Source organism: Diplotaxodon limnothrissa, linkage group LG13, assembly GCF_057381915.1.
Source record: "Diplotaxodon limnothrissa isolate DT_005_m linkage group LG13, D_limnothrissa_male_GT1.1, whole genome shotgun sequence".
Lineage (NCBI taxonomy): Eukaryota > Metazoa > Chordata > Actinopteri > Cichliformes > Cichlidae > Diplotaxodon > Diplotaxodon limnothrissa.
Genome location: NC_140608.1, coordinates 15,013,472 through 15,038,739, shown reverse-complemented (window position 1 = coordinate 15,038,739; position 25,268 = coordinate 15,013,472). Strand labels below are relative to the sequence as shown.

Below are 25,268 nucleotides of genomic sequence, written 5' to 3'. Positions count from 1 at the left end.
TAATAGGTTGAACATAAATGTAGGGATTTGTGTAGCCCCAATTTTTAGGGGCACATATTTCAATAGACAAATTATTGCATGAATTTAATCAAACCTTTCAGGTCTTGAGGCTGATTAATGTTTTGTTTTTGTTTTTTGTTGTTCCTCTTCAGTGGACCTGAGGACTTTCATTGTTGCTAACCTCACCAGTGTGTTCTGTCTTTTGGATGTAAATTCACTGGACATTTTATTAGGTACATCAGTCCAACTGCTTGTTAATGCACATATGAAATTAGCCAATCACACCAAAGCAACTCACTGCATTTAGGCATGTAGATGTGACTGATATGACCTGCTGAAGTTCAAACTAAGCATCAGAAGAAAAGTGATTTAAGTGACTTTGAATGTGGCATAGATGCTGGTGTATGCAACTGAGGTTTACTGAGAATGGCCTGAAGGACAGAAAATATCCAGTGAGTGTCATTTCTGTGGTTGCAAATGCCTTATTGCTTTCAGAGGTCAGAGAATGGTTGGACTACTTCAACCTTACAGGAAGGCAACAGGAACTCAAACAAGCTTTTGTTGCAACCAAGGTATGCAGACGAGCAAGTCTGAATACACAACATGCCAAACCTTGAAGCAGATTGACTACCACTGCAGAAAACCACACCAGGAGTCAATTCTGTCAGCCTAGAACAGGAAACAGAGGCTACAATTCACACATTCTCAGCCAAACTGGACAACAAGGGACCTGGTTTGATGAGCCTGACTCTTTCCTGGTATTTCTTTCAGACCATTCTCTGTAAACCCTAGACGTTGTTATGTGTGGTCATGAGTTTTTCTAATACTTAGAACAGAGAACAAGAGGCCAAGTCCAGTCATCATTATAGTCTTTTATTCTTCTTCCAAGGCACAGCAGATGTGTTGGCAGGGCTAGAAGCTATCAGTATACATTCTGGGTGTGAATGAACACATCAGGTACACACGCAGATCTACATTGTGTCGCTCTCAGTGAATAGTCAGTGCTGCTACATGCTCAGTAGGCCCAAATAAAAGTGAAAATGCGGTTAACATTCTGTGCTGCAATCCAGAGCCTTGTCCATTAGTGTCATTTGGACTGCTCACTACTACTGCTTAAACGAAAAGACTTCACATACAGGTGCATACAAATTCTCCACTGTTAAATTAAGGGAAATAAAAATATGAATTTGCTGACTGACTGCATGTATTAATGTAAAAATATGTTTAATCCTAGATGACAACAAACTCATTTTAAATATATTTTAGTGTTAACCTAAAAATAAAATCTACGTTGCTAGGCTGACAATATTGCCTGATAAAAAGAGTTGTCTTGTTTTCAAACCACCGGGGTCATCTAAAAAAGGAAACAAATGGATTTTTCAGATGATGCTTTAGAGCATTTAACGTGGGACTACTGAGCTCAGACAGAGGGATAATCTGGATATCTAAAAAATAAACACCCAAACAATAAAAGGATGCTGCCTAAAATCATCAGCTTTGCTAAAATTTCCAAACAGTTCAACTGTTACAAAGAGTGCAGCACTACAAATAGATTACAAAAAAAATGCAAAGCAGAGTAAAACATTCATATATTTTGGCTAAAAATAAACAGACCTTAAAAAAAGCACTCCGGGTCCTCTACAGAGGACGGCACTGTCTGCAGTAACCTGGAGTTTGAGTGTTTAGAAGCTCACAGTAATGTAAAACAAATCCTTTGGCATTGATCACTGTGGAAGTTCAACTAAAATGAAAACACAGAACTGAAAACGCACATTAAAAATATATCAGTTAAGCTTGACTTTGACTTCAATGTCACACATACTGCTGCTGTCAAGTGAAAACCCGTGAGCTGTAGTGTCAACCTCCCAAGAAACAACATAGTCACTAACAACCATATATTTTATTCTAATCATATAATTGCTTTAAAACTGTCTCACTTGTATTCATAACACCTTTAAGTCCTTCAAGTATAAAATCATTGAAGTGATGATGCTAGAACTTCTGAATTTGTAGATCTTTAGTAAAGAACCTTTATTGTTAAAAAGTAAACAGGAAGGAAAGTGAGCGCCTCAGCTCGCTCCACTACTCCCGACTTTAGAGTCAAACTGAGTGAATAAAGCTAAAAATCTTTCATAAAACAAACAATTATTGTATGTACAATAGACAGTAAGAAACTCACTGAAAAAAACTGAATGCAAAGTAAACGTCCTCTGGGAGCATTTTAGTGTCATAATTCGCCTTTAGAAAATAGAAAACATTTTCATGCAAAAAATATATACCTGAACTTTGGATAAAGTCTTGTAACACAACATACCAAAAATATACTTTAAAAAACTGTCTCCGATATACCTGTGCGATTCCGCTCACGCCATTAAAAGAAACCTGCATGGGACCAGATCTAATGCTTCCTGGTGCAAACACCCAAACTACAGTGGAGAATGGCTCAAAATCCCGCAGCTTCCTCTTGAAGTGCACATGCTTACGCTTAATGCATATGCACATTGCTACTTTACTCGAGGTTTGTGCTATTGAAGCAAAGTTTTAAAGAAAGAGCATCATCCATGTCAGCGACCAGGTATGATTATTGGTACCAGGGGGTCTTCCGCACCCATCGGAGGGTGAAGCCCGCATCGGTGCGGATCTTGATGGAGGCTGCTTCTGCTTCTCTGACCGTCTCCTTCACGGACTGCATCAGATTCTGGGCGTTATGGACCAACATCTCTGTGGCCTGGTGAGGCAAACAAAGCAGTAAAATAACAGCTTAAAGATCTGTCACAAATTTTGGCCATGACATGACTAATCCACCTTAAATGCAGATTTAAAAAAAAAAATTAAGTGTCCCATCAGTTACATTTGTTCAGTAATGCCAGACTACCAACTCAGCTTTTAGTGTAATAACAGGGACTGCAGTGTGTAGTAGAGCTTTTCAAGTTTGAAAAGACAGCTACGGCATTGAAATAGCACTTTGCTTTCTGCAGATGCTGAGTTTATGGATAATAATAGAAAAAAAGGTTGGATTGTGCATCACTGTGAGGTACAGTTGGGGTGAGAAGTTTACTTACAAATGTCATCTTGATTTTGAGCTTTTTAATTATTTCTTTGAACTGTTGCAGGGTGAAATAATTGTACAACGTACATCTTTAAAAAGCAAGACGTGACAAAGACACAAACACTGACACAAAACAAAAGAAGATTGTTGATTTGTGTCTCTGTGCTTTTTAACATTTTGCTGTTCCAGGTGTTTTTTTTCTTACAGGCGCAACATTTGTGCTTTTCTATTTGTGCTCTATCCTTTTATTGTACTTTGTCCCATTTTTTCCACTGTTCCTTTTTCTTTCTTTCCTATTTTTTCTCTTGCCTGTCAGCTTAGAGATTGCCATATTATACATTTACTGTAATAACAGAAACAACCCAAACTGTCACCGTTCAGGAACAACCCAGGAATCTCCAAGGTTCAGGCCTGCCGTGAACTGGAAACTGCTGGAACACCAGTGTTACTGTGCACAGTGAAACGAGGTGATTAAAGGTGTGATTGGAAAAACTGAAGGTGAGGCTTTCAAATCTAAGAACACTGTACCAACTGTCAAGCATCATGGTAGTTGTAGCATGTTATTGGGCTTGTTTTACTGCCAAATACAGTGGACAGTGGATGAAATAATTAAGAAGGAGGGCTACCCCTAAATTCTTCAGCTTCAATTCAAACTAACATCTAGATGAAACTTGGACGCAGCTGGATGTTCCAACAGGACAATGATCCCAAAATCACATCAAAACTAGTTTAAAATGAGTAAACCTCAAGGCTAACATCAAGCCCTGACTGCAACCCTACTAAACATTTGCGGATTACACTTAAAAGTCAGGTCCATGCCTGGAAACCAATCAATTTAAATGAACTTCACCAATTCTGCCAAGAAGAGAGCCAAAAATGATACCAGAAGTTTGATGATGATTACCAAATGCATTTGATCAAGCTGCAACTTGCTAAGTGACATTAAACAAACATTAGTAGGTAGGGTATGTATATATTTCAGCCTGTATGTACACTTTTGACCTTATGTGGATGAGAGAAAATCCTTCATAAATTCAAACTTGTGCACAAGTTCTTGCTTATTAAAGTCATTAAATATGTATGCTGCACAATCACTCCACTCTGGGAAAAGAACAGCTCAAAGAAATCATTAAAATACCATGACATTCATGCCCATGACGGGTGAATTTAAATTTCTGACCACAACTGTATGTGCTTTGTTGTGCGTTTACCTGCTCTGACTCCTCTTCACTAATGTTTGTCCGTCCCAGCATGGTGGCTTTGACAGTAGAGAGGATCTTCAGCTGAGTACTGATGGTAGGGATTCGTTCACAGACCTTTGGCAGGAAGAACAGATGTTAGATGTTTCCCGTTGAAGACAGAGTGCGCTTGTGTCTATGCAAATCCTCACCTGCAGCAGGTTCGTTCTGATGCGTCTGTCAGTGCACTGTTTGGCCACTTCTTTTGCCAGTCTTGTCACCTCATCCGAGGCCTTGGCGATGTCCTTAGCGCACTGGATCAGTGCTCGTTTGTTCCCGCTTCCACCACGCACCAGCCGAGACATTTCTGCCATCAGCAGAGCCATCCGCTTGGCTGCGGCTATGATGTCATTACCCTGTTGAAGAATGGGGATGTAGAAAAGGAGGAAGCAGTTAAAGCTGTTAACAGAGAAACATGGTTTTGGGAAACCAGACATTAAAATTCTAGTGTTTTGTATTATTACATTTGAATTAAAATTAAATGCAAGCATGTTTAACACGATTTTTAATTGAGATTTTCATTTTCTTTGTGATATTAGAGTCAACCTGAAGTTAGTACACATGAGGTAATGTTAAAGTGATTAATAATAGGGGCTAAAAAGCAGAAGCAGGTGACCAGAGTGGGTAAGCAGGCAATCTAATGTCATATATAAATCACCCAGAAGTCTTTGGGAAACTGTCATCCTTGGCTTCACAGGTTGGCCAGACAATGAAAGTCTGACAACAGAGGCAATGATGAGACAGAGCGTCTGCCTCCTCCTTTGAACCGCTTTACCCAAACATGAGCTTAAGGACTTGTGAAGCCAGTACCAGTTTATCCACGTGGTGCAACAATCAAACCTGACATTCCCACAGTCCTCAACGTTTTGTGCAACCATTGCATGGCATCAGCATTACCATTTGTGTAACCAGGTCTGAAAATAATGCAACAAGAGTAAAACAGCAGCTGCAGCTGGTTGGAGTTTTCCATTGGTAGTGGCAGATGCAGAGCTCAGTGTTCAGACAGCCCCCGGTGGGTGTTTCCTGTCCTGCGGGGCTTTCCTTGTGTTGTGCATTTATCTTTTTGCATGCGTGGGTGTACGTGCACGTGTGCGTGCGTGGGTCAAACAGTACCCAAAACACTTAGAGCCTTTTACACATACTGTTTGATCCACATGTGGTTGTGTGTGCGCTCATGTGCATGTATGTGCGCAGACCTTGCTGGACCACTTGCGCGCCTCCTGGTGGAGAGACTGGGCAGCTGCCAGAATGGGTTGATTGACAGGCTGGTTGGATGGCATCAGCAGCAGCTCTGGCTCATAGTCATCCTCACCATCAGTAAACTCATCTTCATCATCTACCTCCCTCTCCTCTACTGCCTCCTCATCTTCAGGCTGGGCCAGGCAGTGGGGGGGTTTGTTGGTGGTGGTTGGAGGATTGATGGGGATGGGAAGGAAAGGGAGGGAGGCAAAAGGGGTGGGAGGAGGAGGAAAAAAAGGAGGAATGTGGAGAAGAAGAGGGGAGTGGAAAGCCAGGGATAGCAGGAGGGAAGGAAGCATGGGAAAAGGAGGCATTTAGTATAGTATGAGAGGCACTGGGTGGAAGAATAAAGGACAGGAGATTTACAGGAGGAAGGAGGAGCGTATTCAAGCAAGGTGAAGGTGCAGGGACAGGGGAGGTGAAACTGCACACATAGGCACAGACGATTTAGATGGGGGGAAATTAAAACGAAAGAGGAGCTGGTTTGGGAAGGCAGCGGGTGGATGATGTGCCTTACTCTGAGGCGGTGGCTGAGCTGAGAGTTTATAACCTATTTGCATAATCAAACAAGGTCTAGTGCTGAGTTGGCAAACTGAGTGTGACCCAACACCAGAGATGTCTGGATGTTTGTGGATAGTTTTTAAAAGACACACAAAACATCTGTGGAAAAACTGTTAGCGGCGCCATTAAGGGGAAAATGGTTATCAGCTCCACAAAGATAGCAAGAGGGCATTACTCCTAGTTATTTATACAGATTAGCTGTTCCTGTGTACAGTTCTTTTACACACACACACACACACACACACACACACACACACACACACACACACACACACGGAACATTGACAGCCACAGAGATATGAGGAAAGACGAAGTAGATAACGTCTGCTGTAAGTGGAGTGAGCTTTTGTAATATAGATTTGAGGCTGGGATTTCTCACTGCAATATCTCATATTCACTTCGTGCATGTTGAGTGTGCACGTGTACACCGTGAACAAAGTCACATGCTGACACTTTAAACAGATGACAGTTTCCGGTTCCCCCCCATCCACAGATGGGACTTTTTTTTTCTTTAGACAACTAGCCAGCAACTAACTAGAAATCATGACTTTAAAATTATACACAGATGTTTGGCTAAATATGCAAATATGCGTGTTTGTGTGAACTGACCTTGCTTGACCACTTGCGCGCCTCATCGTGCAGCTGCCTGGCTGCCACCATCATGGGCTCGCTGAGCACCTCTCCAGCTTTCTGCTCCGGGAACTCCTCGTCCTTTTCCTCTGGAGGAGGAGGCCGAGGCGGAGGCACTTCCCCCTCTGGTAATGGAGGTTTGGGTGGGGCCTGCTCATCACTAACCTGAAAACACACATACAGGTAGTTCATAATAATTCATAGACGTTATTCCATCATACTGCTGTTTGATCCTAAATTGCTTGGGTCTGACCACCATGCATAACAATATGTGATTCACAAGTATATTTAAATTCAGTTTTATTGATATAAAATTCATAAGAACAGTTTCCTCGATGTGCTTTATATTGTAAGGTGAATCCCTACAATAATACAAAGAAAACTCCAACAATCAGAGGACTCTATGAGCAAGCACTTGGCAACAGCCAGAAGGAAAAACTCATTTTTAACAGGAAGAAACCTCCAGCAGAACCAGAGTACATATCAGAAATGAGTATTTTTATCAAGTCGGGACAAACAATATTATATTTAGGTCTAAAATAAATGGAGACAATCAAATTTAAATCATAGAAAAAATATTCTTGGCTGTCGTAACCCACTCATGAGCAATGTGAAGACCCTGTTTCAGAAAGTTTGTTAATCCCACATAAAGGAAGACTGATATATTTCCCTAAAACACTGGAATCCCAGTTTAATAGTTTAACTACTACTGCTAAAGTCTACTGTGGGAATAAAGTGTGTTATGTGTGTTTGAATGTGCTTACATGGAGCTGATCCAAGTCAGGAGGTGGAGGAGGGAAGTCCGGCTCCTGAGGCTGAAAGGCTTCTCTAACTTTTCCGACTGCAGCCAGGATCCTCAGACACGAGTCCAAGTAGGCTTTCTGCAGAGCTTTGGAACAAACAGCGAAAACATGGTAAATAAACCTGAGTCATTCTTTATCACTCATTATATTAAACATGTTTTTCTCCTGTACCTTTATCTTGGATGTTCCCTGCCACCGCCTTGGCGTCCATCACCATAGGCGAGATGGTGTGCGAGAGGATGTCTGAAGCGTGTTTCACAGTGTCTCTGAATCGTGGGTCTTCAGAGTTCTCAACTTCCCTCTTAGCCACCAACAGGACCCGATTAGCTCTCCTTGCTATGCTTGTTGCCCCGGCAACAAGCATTTGGGGCTGAACATTTGCCATGGCAACTCTGCACTTGTCGATGTCTTTCTTTATCGCCTCCTCAGACGCATCTAGCAGAGATTTGGTGTCGATAGCTTCATCCACTAGACCTGGGAGAGAAAACACAGATAAGCACGCCTCCGTAAATCCTCTCTCATGTGCAGCAAGGTAATATTTTAAGCAGCACGAGAAATGCTGAGAAAATCCACACCGGTGAGTCTCTCCACATTGTCGATCCACTGGTTCTTCATGGTGTCAAAGTGTTCATACGCCGCTTTGTTCCCAGGGTTCTTCAACAAGATCCGAGCGGCAGACGTTACCTGGATGTGAAAACAAACAAAAAAGTAAACAAGTCACGCTCAGACTGTATATAACACCTACAGGTTTTATCTTGATACGTGATCATGCAAATCAGGGGCGGCCAAATCAAACAGAAGTACCTGTGGTGTGAGCTCCCTTGCATGTTTCACAGCAGCATGGATGCCTTCTACTGTAGTCTTATTGGCTGTTCCCACAGCAGCAGCCTTCTCTGCCGTTGCCCCCAGCCGACCCGCGTGGGTCTCAAAGTTCCCTGCGCGCTCTTCAAAAACCTTTCACAAACATTAGCAGCACTTCAGTCAAAATGTAGACATAATCAACCTCCCACACCACACAGCTGAGCCATGGTGTCTATTAGTGGAAACAGGTGAATGGGATGTGTTATTGGTGCTGTGTTTTGTGCATTACTGACCTCTTCTCTGTTTGGTGCATCGGGAGGTGCAGTTGCAGCCACAGCCAGCAGTTTGATAGGTGTGGTGGTGTCACTGAAAACATCAGACACCTCCTGGGTCATCACCTCCTGCATGCGCTGCCTCAGGTCCTGGATGAAGCAGAGATTGTTGCATAAATCCACCAGGGGGAGCTCTGCACCAGCACTTTCAATGAAATCAACATTACTGAGTCTCACACTATGCATCCTCAGTCCCCATGCTTTTGTTATATTGGCTGCACCTTTGGATCAAACAGAAATATTCTAGCCATCGTGCATTTTCCCCTTTTCCATGATTTTTAGTCAGGTATATTTTGTGTATTTGGAAACTTGTTTACATATGATTACAGGGGAGGTTGTGTTTCTGCATTAATCTATTTATAGACTAAATGTGCATGCTTGTGAGATACCTTAAGGGTGTCCTGCAGCTGTGCAGCTGTAGCGCGTGCATGAGGAGCCTCAGCCTCTCCCCTGCCAGCCATGTCTGCCAAGGATGTCATCAGAGCCTCTGTTCGGTCACAGCGCCCAATCATATCCTGACGATACGGGCCTAACAGGCCTCCTGCCAGCCTCCTCCCTTCCCCGACCATTCCTCTGATTGCTGCCTGACCTAGAGAGTAACACAGGGTAGAAGTCATGCTCTAGATACCTCAATAACAACCCATATTCAGATATAGAAGTATCGCTTTTTCATTTTTCTTTTTGTTGGTCACAGGGACTAAAAAAATACAAAGTGAGAAGTGATGTCATTTCTTGCAACATCAATAGTAGGAAGCTATAGTTTGCAGTAAATGCTAACATTATATAGTTTCCAGGAAGTTAATAATGTTACTAATAATAACATGTTTGGTTATGTCTTCTAAGAAAGCTTCATAGAGAGATACCTGTGTTCCACTGTAGCATCTCACACTCTGCTCCCATACGGAAGCATGGGACGAAATAGGAAACAATCAAATGACAAAGCAGGAAGACTGCAATAACAAAGCATGAAAACAATACAAGAGTCCCTGAATGACTAAACTAGTCAAGTTAGTCAATCAGTGATGCACAAAATGCATCATTGTGGGCATTTAAGGAAACAGCACAGTCATTTCTGTGCCACGCAATCACATTTCCTGCCTGAGTAATTTCACAGTTACCTCACTGATCACAAATGGCTAACATCCCCAAAGAGCGATATTCACTTGGTGTCTGGTTTCTTTTACAATCCGTCCATCATCCACAGAGATGCACAAAATGCGCTGGAAGGTCAGGGTGTTTATTTTTGAGACAAACTACTGCATCATCACTCCCTAGAGCAGTCATCCAGCACCACTTACCTACTCCTCTGTCGTCCACTCCAGGGTTGTTCACCCAACGGAGGGCCTGCTCCATCTTGCCCTCCAAGGTTACTGCAGGCTTGGCTGGTCTCATGTTGGCTACGGCGCGGTTGGTTTTAGACTGCAGGGTCAGTAGCGCTGCCCCAATCTGCTTAGCGAGTGCACGGGCCTCAGGACTGTCACCTTTACCCCTGAGACAGTAACAAAGATAGACAACTTGAGGGAGAGACAAAAAAGCATAAAAGACTTAATATAGACTATAAAATAACACTACACCCCTGTTAGATACCACCAAAAAAGAGAAATACCACTTTTAAAGCCTAACATTGCTTTTTTGTGTAGTAGAAATAAAGACAAAACATTTCTATATGTGTATGTCCAGATTATTAGACATAAAACTACAAGTTCTGGTCAGGACAATAATTCAGGGCACCGTTTAAGAAATGCCTTTATCATTCTTCTAAGAAAAGAAGAACAAAGTCAGATTCTCTTTTTATGACCTTGCACAGCCGTTTTGACAGGATACCATAATACAGTGATAATATCTCTACTAAATTACACATTGTAAAAGTACTATCTGTTCCAAATGCGGAAATCATAGCCACATTTTCTACATTTTTTACCTTCAAAGTGCAGATCAGTATTAATTAGAGCATATCTAGGTAATTTGTTCAGTGTTTGAAGTTGAATTTGCTTTATGCTCAATAAATGCAGCAGAAGACCATTACAGTTATGTTCCTAAAAGCAACTAATCTTCATCATCATCTTCGCCATCATCCACTGAGCTACAGAAGCATTTGGATTAAAGACTGTTGTTTAGTTAAGTGATATTTCCCTTTAAATTCCCCTCCACAAAAACACCGTGACACCGTATTCAAACAGTTTAAAACCTTTTTGGAGGACTCATGCCCAAGGTTGACAGGCAACAACATACTTTCCAGGTGGGTAAAATATGCCACCTATTGGTGGCATGGGGTTGCAGTTTGAGCCTATGGAAAGAGTGTCTAAGTATTACGTATAGTTTTCACAATGCACGTGTCATCGAGCATGAGAAATGTGAGGTGAAACCGTACTGTCTGCGTAGCTCCATAAGCCTGGCAGTGAGTCCTGCGATCTCACTTATGGAACGCAGGATGTCATCCCTCTCTTTGGGGTCTTCGCATAGATCGGCGATGCGTTTGGCTTCTGCAAGGAGCGCTCTGATGTTCTCCTCCCCCTCGGGACCGCCGTGAGGATCAGCCAGCCATGCCTAAATATGCACATGTGCAGTATGACATATGAAATAAGTACATCTTTTGACACATGTCTCACAGTAGAGCTTCTACCATGTGAAGGGGCTATTTACTAGTGAAGATTTTACCCAGTGGGGTCTCTCTTTTAAACAATAATAATTCTGAGAGAATTTGTAAAGTATTAACTGCAACACTTGCTTGGAAAAGGATTAGAGAAGTAGAGAGTCGGATTTGCTGGAATAAAGCAGTTCCCTGGTTAGTGTAGCTCATTCTGATATTATTGTTGTTCTATCTGACCTGTGCAGCATCCAGCCTCCTGGCAATAGCCTGTTTGGCATTGATTAGAGCCTCCAGTCTGCGAGCAGCACTGTCCACTTTGCCAAATAACAAGTCTAAGCCCTGCGAGCACTGGCCGGCACGCTGCACACACCCTGGGGTCGGGCCTTGGCCTCTGTTAAGAACAACAAAGACACTCAGCCGAGGCTTGACAGCTGAATACACAATTCAAATGCGCACCTAATCGCACACCATGGACAGAGGATGGAAAACTGTTTAACTCACACGTTCTTGCAGAAAAACCCTACCTAGCTCGTAGATCTGTGACCTGGTCAGTCATTTGTCCCAGAGCCTTAGTGGTCGCCAGTATGTCTTTCCTCTCCTTCCCAGCACACAGCTCTCCCACCTTACCAGCTTCGTCCAGTATTGCACGCAGGGCCACCTCACCGAGGTCTCCTGGAAACGACAGACCGCCATGGCATGACATTCACGTTTGACGATTAGGTGTTTTTAGCTGAAGCCACAATAGATAAGAAACAAACAGCCACCTGGCTGTCCGTGAGGGTCTTTGAGCCAGCTTTTAGCTTGTGCCATCTTTGACTCAATCAAAGCCAGAGATCTCTTCAGGGCCTCCATATCCTGAAGTAAAGAGAAGAGATGTGTTAAAGACAAATATATTGCTTTCATTACAGAAAAAAAGACACTTTTTATAAGTAGTTACAGTTTTACAGATTATTTGTTGTCATAATTGCTATCTTTACGGAAACTCGGGCACATCTAAATCTGTTGTCAGTATTTATGGGTTGAGGATGGTGTACACAAGACTGATGAAGTGTATAGGACTAACAAAATAAACTTTAAATCCAATGTTCACTGTAATGGAGAACGGTATTACCAGCAGTGTAGCTTTCTGATTTTTAGATTTTTTCTAACTGTGAGACTTTAATTTCCAGTGTAAAGCTGGACTTGGTTGCTTGGCTCACATTTGTAAAGGCTATTTTGTTGTGGGAAAGTTCAACACATAGATGTATACATTAAAACTGCCTCATATAAAACCTATATTTTGGTTTATCCACGATTAAATGGATGGTGGCCTGCAAGCTATGAAGTCTTAAATGTGGGCACTAACAGCACAAAATTGGTTTTATTAATATTAGTCAATGAAGTCGTATTACATTATTAATTTCATGCTGTAAAATGGGTTCTATGTTTTACACAGAAATCACCACTTTTTACAATGTCTTGCTAAAAATAATTCCTTATTATAAAGGAGAAAATAAGACTAAGTGACTTAATCTAAAATGTGACAGACTCTTTCAGTGCTTCAACCAGAAAGGAGAAAAAAAATGTTTTTTCCAGTTCAGAGAAGAATGAACCTCTTAAGTGGAACCGTTCAATACAGCCCATCTATTATGGATGGATCTGGACACCAACCAGCTTATTTCTATAATTCATGACCCGAGAGGACGGCAGACATGGCTTGCCAGCGGTTTCTCTCACAAACTCACAGTAAGTGCTTATCACAGCTCATACACAGCGGTACAGACACAAACAGACAGATCATTATCAAAGGAGGCTGTGTGCAGAGAGAAACATGCAGAGTTACAGGTTAGACGAGTGAAACAGTGCTTAACTTTGGCTTAAATTATCTCAATGCACAATCTCTAACTGATGCCCAAAAATTACTTTTTCCAAGCATGTATATGCAGCCAAAAACAGCGTCTTATTGTGCTACGATGGTCGATCTTTGACAGCGTAAACACGAGACGATACACCAGAAAAAATACCATGACTGAAGACAGGTGTTAAAATAAATAACCGAGCTGAGAAACCTCTGTTTCAGGCCGTTTGACTCGAATGGACGTCTGGAGACAAACAGATATGCACATATGACAATAAAGTGATGAAGTATGTGTGCTGTACATCACACATCAGCCAACAGTCAGTGGACTGAAACACAAAACACTTACTGTCAAATACCAGCATGATAGATAATAATAATAATGTAAGCATGAGGACATATTGTGTCTCCTTATCTCTCACACACATACACGCTTGCATGCTGGAAACCGCTGATGGGGAGAGAAACAGGCTTACCTTCTACAGGGAGGAAAAGAATGGAGGAGGAAGGTACAGAAAGGAAAGGAAAAAAAAGGAAAAACCAGGAGTTATACTAGCGAGCAAAAAGAAAAAAGTGACAGAAAGTGAAGAGTGATTTTTTTTTCAGAGATGCAGCTCAGTGAGGCTGTATGTATGCAAGCAGGCACGCCAGTGAAATCTGATTTAGGTATGTGGGGATTATTTTGTGGTTTTTTTTAGGTTTGTGGGGTAAAATGAGAAAAATCAGAGTCTTTAAATGCAGCACAGGTTGTACCTTATTGGCCCAGGCGTCTTCATCCCACGTGGTGAGCTGCAGGACTCTTATGATCTCATTAATTTCAGCGCTCATCTTTTCAAAAGTGAACCTTCGGTTTCTCTCTGCCTCCTCAACCCCGGCACCTCGACTACTCTTCGTTGCGACAAAAATCTTTATAGCTGATGAGGAAAGAAATAACAGTATTTATGTTTAAACTCAGGTAGGACGACATATTCAACTTAAGATGAAGTGCTCATTTAACTTAAGAATCTATTGTGGCAAATAGAAATGACCCACTTTAAAAAATAAAAGCTTTTAATATGCTGATTTTAAATGACCTTTGTGGCAGCACTAACATGCTTGGACTGATGGTGATTAATGCAAGTTTAGTATTTTCTCTCTTTATAGGCATTATTTTTCATATCTACCAACTTTTAAAGGATGGGGATTAAAATCTTAAATAGTCTTCAGCATCTGTAATACTATTATAATTGTTATTTTATAATAATTATCTAATAATGCTACTGGCTCTAAAAGCAAGTGTAGACCCATAGACAAACATTTTTCATTTTCATCTTCTCAGGTATCTTATTTGATTTAATGTCGGGTTTTTTGTTTTGTTTTTTTACTATCCATTGTTTAAAAATATCGATGTACCTGGCAAAGTTAAGTGATCAATCCCTAGTTTGACCCTCTTATCCAGTATGGTCATGAAGAAAAAAAAGGGGAAGAATGCAATGGATAAGTCTCAACACAGTGGTCCAAAACCAGTTAGTGATCTCCCAGTGGTTACATACATTTCAATATACACTACAGGACAAAAGTACCAGTATCGCCTTTGCATTAAACCTACAGGAGGAGCTTAGCCATAGAAACCCATGCCACGAAGCTCCTGCCGCACAGTTTTTGTGCTGATGTTAATGCGAGAGGGGGTTTGGAACTCTGCAGTTAATCAGTAAAGAGAGGTTTGGCAGCTTTCACCCCGCACATGGTCTGAGTCTGTGTGGTTGAGGTTCTGTGGAATATCAAGTGAAGAATTTTCACAAACTGCCTTATTGCAAAGGTGGCATCTTATTACAATACCAAGCTTGAATTTAGTGAGCACTTTAAAACCATCCATGCTTTCACAAATGTTTGCAAAGTCAGAGTCCATAGCTTGGCATGTGATCTGATACACCCGTGGTAGTGGGACTGAAAACACCTGAATTCAATGAGACTGAACCAGTGCAGCAAATGGGGGGCAGTAAAACCAAATCAATAAGCTCAAATGTCCTGTATGCTAAAGAGCTTCAGAAATGCTTTTTAGGTGTGGTAAAACAATAATGTAATTTAATCTATCTATCTATATACATATATATGTAGAGAGAGAGATTATTTTTCTTTCTCTCTTTTAGTTGCCAAATAGTTCAGATTTTATGACACTTGACCATGTAGTCTCAGTGCATTCAAGTAGTTGAAACAGTGCTCCTCTTCTCTGTTGGTTGGTGCAGAGTATAAGAGTAGCGCAGCAGAGATGTTTGTAGGCGACGTATGCGCGCAGTCACACTCACATCCCCATCCCCAGCATTTAATGACTGTAATTATCTGCGTTGCTATAACAACTCTTGGATGCTCAATGATCTGTGCTGTCGTTAGCCCACACATGCGCAGCCACGAACACACACCTGAGATAAGAACGGGCAGCAGCTCTTTGACAGTGTTCATGGAGCTGACTAGCATCTGTCTGTGCTCTTGGTGTGTCAGCTCCTGCTGCCTCTCCTCTATCATCTTTGACATTTTGGTCATCCCTGAAAAAAAAGAAAATGTTATTGACTTTGGTTTTGGCGCTGCTTTAAGTATGCTTGAACAATCAAAGGCTAAAAGCTTCCCCCAGTGTATACGCTAACTAAGCAGTTCCAACACAAACATTGTAACTTCACGAACGACTGATCTCACACAATGAAGGCATCAGTCAAGTGGGAGAAAACGTTTGGCATCAAATTTCCTCCAGCTCATTATGCCACACTGCACTGACAACACAATTGACCTGTTGCCTCTGGTGATAAATAGCCTGTTTATGGTTCTCCTGTCAGTGAAAAGACTCTGATCCTTAATCAAAGCATTTTAGTGTCAGAAGAGCACTCAGCGGTTAATTTAGCTGGCAGGTGGATCTTTAAACTAAAGAATCGTGTAAAAAAAAGTTTGTTGTCGCGTTTTCTGCTTTATGAAGCAAACTAATCCGAAAAGCACAGTTTATAACAGCTCTGCACAAATTATTCAGCAAACATTCTTTATTACTATAACTTCTGTTTCATTATCAGTGAATCTGACGGTTATTGCCTCGATTAATTCTACCTTTAAATGACTTTTTGCATTTTCTAAGCCTCAATCTTTAAATATGATATTGTAAGTCTCGGCTTAGTCTCGGCTTTATTGGTGACAGTTCCTACCTCTTTCCAGTTCCATAACATTTATAATTTCTTTATTTAAATAAATTAAAATGAGTAAAAATGTACATGTTGCAGTAGATTTTGAATCAGGGCTCCTATTTTTAATTAACCTGTGTGAATCTTTACTTTACTAAAGTGACGTTTTAAGAACCACACAAAGACTTTCTCACAGAGTAGTGGGGATAAAACTTCACCTGGTCCGAGGTTCTTGGTGTATGTGATGAGGTCTTCCATGGTCTCCACCACCTCAGCTACTGCCAGATACTCCAGGATACCTTTACACACTCGGATTATCTTACGTACCTACAACACAGCACGGACACAGTCTTAAGCAGATGCAGGCGTAAAACAAAAGCCACATTTTAATATGAGAACAAGGAAATTCCTTCTTTGCAGGAGCTTTTTTTTAGCCTGAAGTTACTCAGTTTTTTGTGTGTGTCTGTGTGTGTGGGCTTGTGTGTGTCTGTGTGCGTGTACAGTCTTGTGATGTACGTCTTGTGACTGTGAGAAGCTGCTCTTTCAAAAATGAGGCTAGTGATGGTGCGCATAATCGCGTGCCCAATGTGATTCCACTTATTGAGATGCCATTGAACAATCGCACAAGAGTACACACAAACAAATCCACCACACTCACACTTACACACACACACGCATACACACCCTGAGTTATGACAGAGGGAAGTCATTTGATCTCAGTGATTAGATCTGGGTGCATCTGAGACTCCATTACAGCTCTAAGCTGAGTTCCTTCTTCCTCTGTACGGCTATATAAAGCTTTACTTCCATGAAAGATGCCACACCTCTGAAGTAAGAGTGATTATGAGGACACACAAATGTAAGGAGGCATGCACAAACAGACACACCTCTGCCTCGTCGAAGGTAAGGAGCAAGTCGGATGTTCCGGACAGTATCCCTCTGGATCCATCGATCAGGTAATCTCGTGCAGGAACAGAGTAGGGATCCGCTTTCAGCATCTGAGCAGCTTGGACGAGCTTAGAGCATGAATTCTCCACCCTGAAGACACACAGCAGACTTAGGACTCATACTGAACACACGCACACCTACCAGTCAGTCACACTGCATCAGACCCGAGAGACATCAAGGAAAACCAAACCAACACACAGGCGAGATGTGAGGCTGACAAGGTGTCAGGCTAAGCAGCCCACACAGTAGGCAGCGTGTTGTGCACTTTGAGTTTTTCACTACCGGTATTTATTTGGCACTCGAAGGATCAAAATTTGAGAAGGCCTTCTTATTAAAACCTGTGGAGACTTGAGACAAATGATGCAACCTTCAATTCAGAGTTTGCAATCTGCTTTTTAAATAAAAAAAGGCGGTTTCATTTGCAATCCTAAATTTCTACTTCAGAGATCAGTGATTACGATAGATTTTTAGGAGCATTCAAATAAAGCCCGGTCCCTTCTCTTTCTGACCCCCATTGGTTAGGGTATCAATGGCTGCTGGTTCATCTATATTTAGGTAGGTTCACATTCCCACATGCTCCCTCCTAAGCCCTGTGAGTGAGATTTATGGTTTAGTGTCCCATGTATGTGTGAGTGAGCTGTGAGAGTGGTATGTGGATCTGATTGAGGTCTGGACCTTTTTAACGTAGCTGAAAAACGATTAGAAAAAATATATAAACAAGCAATGAAAAAAAATATGGCAGAGACAGACAGATGATATTACTGGAAATGTAGAATATGCGTGGACATAAATGCAACAAATACGGGTAAGCAAAAACAGCGAGGTCTGTGAACCCCAGAACTGCTGAGTAGCTGCTTTCAGCCAGCACCCGGAGTTCATGTCAGCTCTTTGGATGCAAGCAGGAAAACAACAAACAGCTTCTCAGCAGTCTGGAAGCTGGAGCCGGACGGTCACTCGGATCCGGTCTCAGAAGTGGCTCTTTGTTGTAGCTGGGAACACAGCCACGTTTCCTAATGTTAAATGGGCTGAAATCTTTTTTTTCTCTTTTTAACAAGTTCTCTGTCTGTTCGCTGAGATAAAGTGGATTTGTTGCTCATAATTTTCTCTCTGGATGTTTCTGTGAGTTGACGCACACAGTGCTTCAGATGCAGACTCACTTAATAAACGCAGGAGGCATGTCTCTCTTCATCACCTGGTCCTCGGTAGTTTGAACCGTTTCCTTTCCCACCTGCAGCACACACACAAAACCACAGACAAATTATCATTAGCTCCTGCAATACAGGAAGCAGTGTTCAAGTACTATTAATAGCATGACGGGTGAATGAGTATGTATCAATTCACACCTATTTCAGTCATGCATGCATGTCATATCTTTGCCTGAGGGGAAGCGGCTCAGGCTCGGGATGATTTTGTGGTCTGTTTTTATACACAGAGGCAGGAAAGACGTTTAATGTCGCACTTCAAAAGCTCTTTCAATCTTTAGATCATGGCTCCATACTGGAGATCTGCAGTGCTGACTTTATCTATTCATTAGTATAACTCACTGGCTTTGCTTAAGCAATTTAAACATAAGCAAGTAATCATCCATCCACGCATCCATCCATCCTCTTCAGCTTATCCAGTTCAGAGACTTGTGGAGGCTGAGGCCTTTCCCAGCTATCAAAGTAGATCACAAGTCAAAAAAGAAATACGCAACTGACTTCAAATTTGTATTTTGTTTGACAGCTAAGATTTAAAAATGCACACCGTGATCTAGTTTGCATAATATTTTAAGTTGATGTGTCAGAACTGTCTGCTTTGACTTATTAAGCATTTTTTTTCCTGTTGAGGTGGAATTATTTTAGAAAGCACTGGGATTTTATTACACATGTCTGGTATTAAAGTAGTACGAGTCAGGGCATTTAATCTTCCCCAAAACTAGAAACTACATCAGTAACAGATATATAATGAAGAGCCTTGATGCACAAAATCACAGATACAATCATCAAAGATAAGGTATGTACTAAAGTTCAGTATTCCTGCAGAGGTTCAGACTGTTTGTTAACCTGTGAAACAGAAAACTTGCTCTGACCCAAACAGACACACACTTGAGATGCAATTACAGTGAGATGATGACATCAGTCTCCCTGCTGCTGCATCACTGAAATTTGCTTAATAGAGTTTCTGGCTCCAGAGAATCAGGAAGCAGCCATCGCACACTCTGAGCCCCAACCAGTTCCCTCTTCACATCTTATGATGGTGCTTTTATGACATTTATGGTTGCTGTAGGGATTTTAATATCTTTGCGATGCACTCCATTTTTGGTCAGTGCATAACACTATCATCATCATCATTATTTATTTATTTTTAATGTGAAATGCTTAAACAATGAATCAGTTTCAAAGAAGTGACATGGAAGTACCTGCACCCCCAATAAAATGTACTTCATGACCAGTCTAACTGCTCAAAATGTTAAGTACAGCTGTCCTAAAAAAGTATTCACACAAAACTTCTAAACTGTAATTAGATATTTTCTTTAGAAAAAAAAAGATTTCATTTGAGAACATTTGGAAATCACCATGTAAATGCGAACAAGACATAGATGGATAAAATTAATGTTAAACTCCTTAAAACAATGAGCTATGCCTGTTGCACTGACTTTACAGATCTACTATAAATTACATGCTACATAATCAGTAAAATGATGCCATCAAAATGATAGATATAAGTGATGTAAGCTCAAAACTCAGCAATCAAAGCTCAAGACTTTTCTAACAGCTCAACAGTTTCAACATAGGATTCAGGATCCTCAACAGCTTGATTTGCCGTCACGAATGCTGAGACTGAGATACTTAAAAAGAAGAGCAGCTTTTTGAACCACATAATACTGATTAAAACAGAGAAAACTGAACGCTAGGTGCTATCAATTCACAGTTAATTTAATATAGGATCTACAAGTAAGCGAGAGTACACAGGAATTTCTTTAATGGAAGCTAAAACAATTATTTATGGGACAGAAGTCGATCTTTGAGCAGAATAAATATGAATATTTTCTCCAGGAGATAACAAAGGTGTTTCTTCTTCCAGAAATGCACAGAGCACACGTGGGGTAGAGAGGACGGAAAAAACCTTAATGATTGTTTTCAGGTGCATAGCAAGTATTTTACCATTTTAAAACCTAACTATATATGTTTTGTTTTTCTGGGGTTTTTTCTGTGAATGTGGTGCTTTGTTTACTCAAGTAGAAAAACACTATATAAGAACCAGTCCACTTTACTACCAACTTTGTTTACTATATGGCAATAGATACTTACAGTATGCCTAAATGTAATCTGAAAATGGACAGGAAGTCCTAGCTGAGTAGCCGAAGCCGTCAGTTTCCCTGTTTGGGAAAATGAAGATTTTGTTACACGAAAATGTGTGGAATGTAGCTCCCCAAGTAGAGCATGTCCTCCTGATTAAACCCTGCAAGCGAACTCAAAGAGTGCCATCAGGTGACTGATCAAAGCGCTGCGGAGAGCAGAAGAGCTTCCTGTAAGCAGCAACACTTGGTATTGATTATTCAATACATTATTAATGCACAGTTAAGAGGTTTGCTGACAGTGTGATGTGTATGCATGTGTGTGGGTTGTTTTTTGTGTGTGCAGTTGTACATCCTGCAAGGTGGGACTACTTCGGCAGGAAATGCAGCTGTCAATCACAGCTTTCAGAGCGGGTGTATAGATCAGAGATATTACCTCTGATGAGCGTGCAGCTGACATTTCTGTCCAATCTGTGAATGATGGCTGATCTTTTCTCCCTGCCACTAATGACTAATAATTATTTTAGAGAACATCTTGGTGGCCTGGGGTTCACAGACTGTGGCCACATGATCCCATGCTGCTGCATGCCATCTGTCCTCTGTCAACCGCTCGTTTTAGCTCTGTTTTGGTCTCCACTGGGAAATATTTGATTCATTAGCTTCTACTGGTTTTCATGTGGTAACCAGACCTTTAATGACAGTGTGTGCAAGAACTTGTACTAAAGAATAAATAAATGAAAAAGAAGAATATTTTTCCTCATGGAGTAAAAAAAAACAACATTGTTGTGTTATTGTGAGCAGAAAGATCCTTAAACCAAGCTGTGAAACATAATTTAATTGGCTAAAATACAAAATAAATACTATATTTTTAGCAAAGGTTCATACTGTATGTTAACTGGGACTAAGACTCAGACTGTGTGTCAGTTTTTTTACATATTTTCCTTTGACAAATACCACTCACACCAAAATTATAAAAAAACAAAACAAGCAAACATGTTCAAAACTAAAAAAAAAAAGGGGGAAAAATATCTTACAAATCTACAATAACTCTGGATGATTCATCACCGTGCCCCCGGTTCCTCTTGCCCATGAATATCATTTGCTTTTATTAACATCAGTTTCAAATCTGTAAACGATCTATCAGCTGTAAGACTTTATGTCATAATACAGCTTTATCCATGAATAGATTTAAGGCACACTGGGAAGCAGAGAGCATGTGTGGACACATAGCCAGAAGACTTTTCCCGGGTCTGCCAAAGAACAAGGAGAGATGGCTCATATTTAGAGCCGGCTGAGAAGAGTTTGTGTGTGTGTGTGTGTGTGTGTGTGTGTGTGTGTGTGTGTGTGTGTGTGCGTGTGCGTGCGTGCGTGTGTAGAGGGCTGGAGATGGGAGGGCAGACCATGATGCTTGGCAGGGTCTGGTCTGAAAAAGCCAGAAACACTTTCTCTCCCTCACAGCGTCCAAGCTAATGTGGATGTTTTCTCCTTCCTTTACCAATCATGAAAAATTCTGCATCTTCCTGCAGCCTCCCTCCTCTCCCTCTCTGTCTTAGTCTGCTCACTTCCATCAGCGTGTGGTTACTTCACTCAACGGTAAATCTATTTATTCCTTCCTCCCCTTCCCACCCCCCAAACATACTCAGGGTCTGTGCTGACTCCTTGAGGAGCAGACACCTTGCAAACTCCACCAAGCTCACACTTTTAGGCACATAAAAAACACCAACAGTATCTTTCACATCTTTTAGTCGGATCTGCATCAACCCACGCACAACTTCTGATGGATTGAGACAGACACTATCTTTGCAAGTGTGTGTCTCAGTGACCTAGATTTTAAGTACCCCCCTACAGCCATCCCACTGTGGACGGGGTTAACAGTGAAACTGTATCAGTGTGCAGTGGGACTCTGTGGTGGCATGTTGCTGTATACTGTGTTATATCTTAGTTCAAATTGCACAAGCGTAGAAGTGATTCACCTTTCTAAAATAAAGCATATGTGTGCATGTCCTTACATCCAATTAAGTGTATCTACCCAGCAACCAGCTACTGCTCGTTTTACAAGCTCAGTTCTCAAGCGCCCTTTGTGCTCGCTTTCAACACAATCTTGTCACCCACTTCATAGCTCTCGTTCCTCTGTCAGTGGAGCAATCATCTTGTCTGAGAGTACAACAACTCTCAAAACGTACATCCCTATAAATATACCACTATAGAATGCGAAGTGGGGAAAGATGCAGGCTTTATTACTTTTAGTTAATCCCTTTTTTATGCTTCCATCCCACCTACCAACATTTCTTCTGTCTGACACCTTTTTCCCTCCCCTCTGTGCTCAGCCCTGATATCTTCACACCTCGCAACTCCATCTGAGACCCATCAACAAGCCTGAGGCTGCTATTAGCCTCCTTCTGCTCGCTGTCTGTGTGGATCAACTGAATGAATCAACAAGGACAAGCAGAGACAGAGGAACATGCCTGGTAGCAATGAGACATCAAGGACTTAATCCACTTGGAGGGTATTGGATAAAGGATGGGGTTTTCATTGTGGCATGGTGCAGTGTTCGAGTTCAAACTGAACAGCCTGGGTCATTATCAGTTAATGAGATATTTATCAAGATGATCTTGTGTGTCCTTGCACGGGAAAAAGTGGACTGCTATTCAAGAACCACAAAAGATGTCACTCGTAAGTTTTTTTCACAGGAACACTACACAAGTTACTAATTGTGCAACCTATCCCACCATCGCATCCACCATTTGTGTCGAAAAATGTAGGCATTGTGCAGCAGATCAGATTTTTAACATTTAAGGAGCAATGATTTCAATTTAGTGTGTCGTTTCTATTTAAAACATGACCAGAGAAGCAACTACTAATGAACGTGAAACCAGCTTCTTCTCTGTAAGAAGTCCTCCTGTCTGCTGCTATTTTCTCTTAAGTGAGTGAAGCCAGGTCACCCCAGCATCAATGCAAACGTCCAGGATCAGCATTAATGATGTGGCCTCTATTGATTTTCTCCCAGGCAGTGCGTACAGAGGGGACATCAGTGACTGACTAAAGCTTAGCTCTCTATAAAAATCGACCAATTAGATTCCACAGGACAGAGAAGAAAGACAGTGGTGGTGTAAGTGGAAAAGTGGAGGGTCAAAGAAGTTTGGAAAAGAATGAACAAAGAGATGAGCAAAGGAGTAAGAGATGAGGTGGGAGTCTGATAAATGACCAGAGTGTTTATATAGTCTCTGTGGAGTTTATTACTACAGATGGATGAGTTTCATAAACTGCAAAGTCTGCAATAATCTAACTTGGGCTGTTGAAGCTGAGAGCACACACACACACAGAGAGAGAGAGACAGAGAGAGAGACAGAGAGAGAGAGAGAGAGAGGCATGCTTTTAATTTAATCACCACTCATTTCTTCCGCCCTACAAACTTCATTGACCTCAGCTGCCATCTGATTACAAATCTCAGCAAACTTTGCTATGTTGTGTTGCTTTGTTGTACTACTGTAGGAGCTACTGTAGGACCCCGTTAAAACATGCACGAGCGTTAGCTGGGTGTATGACAGCTTTATGTAATTTTAATGGCAAATAAAGACCAAACAGGGATTTAACTCCGTGAACGCAGAAGCCCCACAGAAAATAAAATGAACCGATATTGGCATATGATAGGTGCAGGGCAGTCTGCTGACCTGCTATTCTAATGATTTATGACACATTAAACAGACGCTGTCACACCACTGCAAAAGCCAGTCTCCAGAAATGTCGCTTTTCTGCAGGTTGAAAGTTTGAGTGGTAAATGTCACTTCATGCAGGCACTTTGCCATTGAGCTCATACTGAACTGACGCCCTGATTCAAACTCACCCGCACAAGGTTGCTGACAGCAGCCTGCACAGCGGCCACCGGCACCGTCAGATCCGGGATGGCTTTACCGTCTACCTCCCCCTCCTCGTGCATAATGACCAGGTGAGAGATCTGCTGGGCCACTGGCTCCAGGATACTCTCGATGGTTTTGGTGTGAAACACCGGCATCGTGAAAGACTTTTTTACCGCAGCCCCGACAGAAGAAGAAGAAAGGCGGCTGGGCGCTCCAGCACTGATGGTCTCCCTTATCTCTGCTTCTTCCCTCTCCTCCTCACCGACAGGAGGACAAATACCGAGTTGTCAGCCCAGCCCCTGAGAGGAAACCCTCTCCTCCCGGTGTGCACCGTCTCCTCCGTAGAGCTCTTCGGTAAAGGCTGGACTCAGACGGTTGGTGTTCTCCGGTGGGAGCGACCCAAATCGTGACAGAAGGAATCACCGCCCTCTGTCCAATCACAGCGAAGGAATACAGCTGCCAAGCTGGTTGGTGTTGGTGCGCATTGACGCCTTCCCTGCACACACACACACACACACACACACACACACAGACACGCACACAGTGAGAGCTCTTCCCAAATGACGTCATGCATGCCAATAGCCCCCAAAAAGGGAAAGTGTTGGGGTAACTTAAGCTATTATGATTCAAGATAAGGGGTGGGGGCGCGCAATATCAAGGAAAGAACAAGGGAAGGTTGTAAACATATTGAGCTGTGACTCCCTGCAGACTCATAAAGGTCAGCTTTACATCTGTGAGACTGTAAGGGATAGAAAAGGGAGCAGGTTCTGCACCACCTAGTAGGCTCTAGTGCAGAAAAAAAAATTGTTGGTGTGGTTTTATGAAGCTTCGAACCTACATCTGACATATGATCTCCGTCCATTAAAAGGTGGGTCAGGAGTTCATGTCTCCAGGCCTCAATGTGCAGGTCTAAATAAAGACCAAGGATTCAGCTTGCTGCAGTCTGGAGCTGAAAGGAGTCTC

At 41.9% G+C, this 25,268-nt stretch overlaps 1 protein-coding gene across 1 annotated transcript; it reads right to left on the bottom strand.

Annotated features, from left to right (window-relative positions):
* Nucleotides 1–858: 858 nt before the first annotated feature.
* Nucleotides 859–24,679, bottom strand: LOC146620052 (vinculin-like). The gene is made up of 22 exons (XM_085369954.1): nucleotides 24,293–24,679; nucleotides 18,326–18,396; nucleotides 17,108–17,258; nucleotides 16,439–16,547; nucleotides 15,480–15,602; nucleotides 13,834–13,994; nucleotides 12,008–12,098; nucleotides 11,768–11,915; nucleotides 11,481–11,634; nucleotides 11,025–11,200; nucleotides 9,952–10,142; nucleotides 9,043–9,242; nucleotides 8,615–8,743; nucleotides 8,325–8,474; nucleotides 8,096–8,204; nucleotides 7,692–7,994; nucleotides 7,482–7,606; nucleotides 6,697–6,882; nucleotides 5,484–5,660; nucleotides 4,440–4,643; nucleotides 4,261–4,365; nucleotides 859–2,728 (listed from the first exon to the last, which is right to left on the bottom strand). Exons 1-22 carry the CDS (start codon nucleotides 24,458–24,460, stop codon nucleotides 2,582–2,584), a joined length of 3,378 nt encoding a protein of 1,125 aa, XP_085226080.1. The 5' UTR covers nucleotides 24,461–24,679; the 3' UTR covers nucleotides 859–2,581.
* Between the last annotated feature and the right edge of the window lie 589 nt (nucleotides 24,680–25,268).

What these genes read in the sequence shown, in the direction of transcription:
- LOC146620052 (XM_085369954.1), bottom strand. Translation starts at nt 24,460, where the DNA reads ATGCCGGTGTTTCACACCAAAACCATCGAGAGTATCCTGGAGCCAGTG. An exon ending in TCAGAACGAACCTGCTGCAG is followed by an intron (nt 4,366 to 4,439) that starts GTGAGGATTTGC and finishes TTCCTGCCAAAG; the next exon opens with GTCTGTGAACGAATCCCTAC. An exon ending in GTGAAGAGGAGTCAGAGCAG is followed by an intron (nt 2,729 to 4,260) that starts GTAAACGCACAA and finishes TTGCCTCACCAG; the next exon opens with GCCACAGAGATGTTGGTCCA.